The 2500-nt window shown below is 37.1% G+C and overlaps 1 protein-coding gene across 1 annotated transcript in view; it reads right to left on the minus strand.

Moving 5' to 3' along the window:
- Positions 1-1274, minus strand: part of chrd (chordin) — a 10176-nt gene extending 8902 nt beyond the window's left edge. The window contains exon 1 of the mRNA XM_060888633.1: positions 872-1274. Within this exon, the coding sequence (XP_060744616.1) occupies positions 872-1022 (151 nt within the window). The 5' untranslated portion in view covers positions 1023-1274. The remainder of the gene's footprint in view (positions 1-871) is intronic.
- Between the last annotated feature and the right edge of the window lie 1226 nt (positions 1275-2500).

Below are 2500 nucleotides of genomic sequence, written 5' to 3' on the forward strand. Positions count from 1 at the left end.
AGAAACTTGAGATGCTGCAGTTCTGTACTACTACTACTACTACTAATAATAATAATAGAGTTGCACTAGAGTCTGTTTTTAAATCAAATTAAATTCTATTAGGAAATCTGCTGGATGAGCTTCTACTGTGGAAACAATTTGAATTAGCAGATGCTTACAGATGTTCCAGGAAACTTTTGGGTTGTTTTGTCCCAAAAAATAAAATAAATGAAACGCAGAACCCGAGCTTATGTGGTTTTATAGCTGTAATAAAATGTAAAGTTCACTAGGGTCCGTATTTAAATTTGTGGTCTTTTGGGAAGCGTGCAGGTTCCTGGAGGCGCTTCTGAGACTACAGAACAACTCAGATATATTCCAGGAAAATCTGATCTTGTTTTCTCCAAAACATGGAGTGAAAATGACGCAAAGCGGTTTAGATCTCTAGCTGCTGCAGTTTTATTCTTCTAATAATAATAATAAAAAAAATATGTACTAAAAGTTCAGCTATGGGTTGGTTCTTTTTTAGAGAACTGTGTAGCCCCAGAAAGTTGGTGGTTAAGAACTTTTGCTGGTGAGACAGTTTGATGTTTTATATTTAGTTTTTATGATTGGGATTATATTTGGGAAATTAAAGAAGGATGTGAGTTTAAGAGTCTGACTCCATCTTGGACCTGCTTTGTTATCAGATTGGAATTTCGCTCACAAAACTTTGCTGACTATCTAAACTCCAAAGACTTTTAATACTCCAGTGTTTGAGGAAAGTTGGATCAGTCAGCATGCGAATGTCAACACTAACATGTTTTCCCATAATGCAATGTTGATGATAAATGATTAAGAACATCGTATGCACCTATACACAGCACAACATCTATGTAAATTTAGCAGCACTTACCAGACACTCCTTTGGACAGAACCGGGTCTCTCTCGGGCTGAATGGGCAGCGCGGCCCCGGTCTTCATGCGTGAGGCCTCCGCTGACGGGAAGCGCGAGCAGCTCAGCAGCACTAACAGCACGGGGCCCAGCAGCACACGCTCACTATCCATCCTTCCTCCTCCTCCCTCTCCTCCTCCGTTAGTCGGCTAGAGTAAATGGAAAAAATTAAACTTTCCCTCTCTTCTATCTCTTCTTTACTCCTCCGTCTCGGTGCTCAAACACTCCAGAAAACCGGAACCTACGTTAAAATGATTCTAAATCAAATCTAACTGTTTTTTTTTAATTTTTTTTTTGGCTGGTGTGTTGGAACTCTGAGCTGATTATGGGTTTAAGCGAAAAAAACGAGTAAAGCGGTTAAGAGTTCGAGCTGCTGTGTCTCGGTGTGTCTGAGACTGTCCAGCGCGAGCTCAAGGTTTTATAAACGGATCGGGAGGGGGCGCGCGCGAGGAGCGGGGAAGGAGGAGGAGGAGGAGGAGAAGGTGGGGGCAGGACCGAGCTAGTGAACTCTTTACCTGGTGTGTGTGTGTGTGTGTGTGTTATAATAATAATTTCACTTTTGTTTTTTTGTTGTTGTTTTTTTTCCCTTGTGCATGTTTAATGTCCCCCCCCCCCCCCAATTTTATATTCAACTTCTTTGTTATTTTTTAATGTTTCTGTCTCTCTGAAGACTTTTTGCAGTAGTGTTTTGGTTTCTCACTCTCCATTACTCACATCTTGGGGGAAAAAACCTTTTAATTGGAAACAAAAGCAGTCATTAAACTTTTACTTCAGGAATGCGTTTTGAATTCGTCTTAATAAAAGAACTTTCTTCTGAAGAGGAGGGCGATGAGGTTTCAGTGGCACAACATGAAAGCGTGAAAAGCTCTAATACTAATAATAATCCTTATAATAAACTCCTTTCTGTCAGTGGGATAAGAAAAGCTTTCTATCTGCTCCTTCTGCAGAAAACAAACACTTCAAAGACCTTTTTCATTTTTTCTTTCTTTTTGTCTTTTTCAGAATTGATTAGCACCATTTATAAAGATTAAAAGCCATTTTTATGAATTTTCCCACATGACCAGTTGCGCATCATCACTTCAAACACACCCTAAAGTCACCGCTTCACCTCCACACTGCGATATGAAAAGAATCCATTTTCACACATTGGATTTCTGTGAATGAGTGTGTTCCTGCTCGTTTCCTTTATTCAAAGCAATGCTATTACTATTCATGAGACAAAACAAAACAAATAAAAGGAGAAACCGAAAATACAATACTTACAAATATAAATGATTTAACGAATTGTTCTCTTGAAATGAAGATTTAATAAAAACACAGACAACAAAACGGAAAACAGTTTCTTACTTCTATTAAGGTTTCTCAAGAAAAAAAATACATAAACAAACAAATAAATAAATAGATGTAAGATTCTCACTGAAAGTAAGACTTCAAGTAAATTCAGGTTCTTTTCTGTGATTTATTTAGTCCTGCTGTTTAAACATGCATATTTCAGTAATAATAATAATAATAATAATAATAATAATAATAATAATAATAATAATAATAATAATAATAATAATAATGGTTGCTAATGAAGGTGTTGTAGGTG

The sequence above is a fragment of the Tachysurus vachellii genome, chromosome 15 (assembly GCF_030014155.1).
Source record: "Tachysurus vachellii isolate PV-2020 chromosome 15, HZAU_Pvac_v1, whole genome shotgun sequence".
In the NCBI taxonomy this organism is placed as follows: domain Eukaryota; kingdom Metazoa; phylum Chordata; class Actinopteri; order Siluriformes; family Bagridae; genus Tachysurus; species Tachysurus vachellii.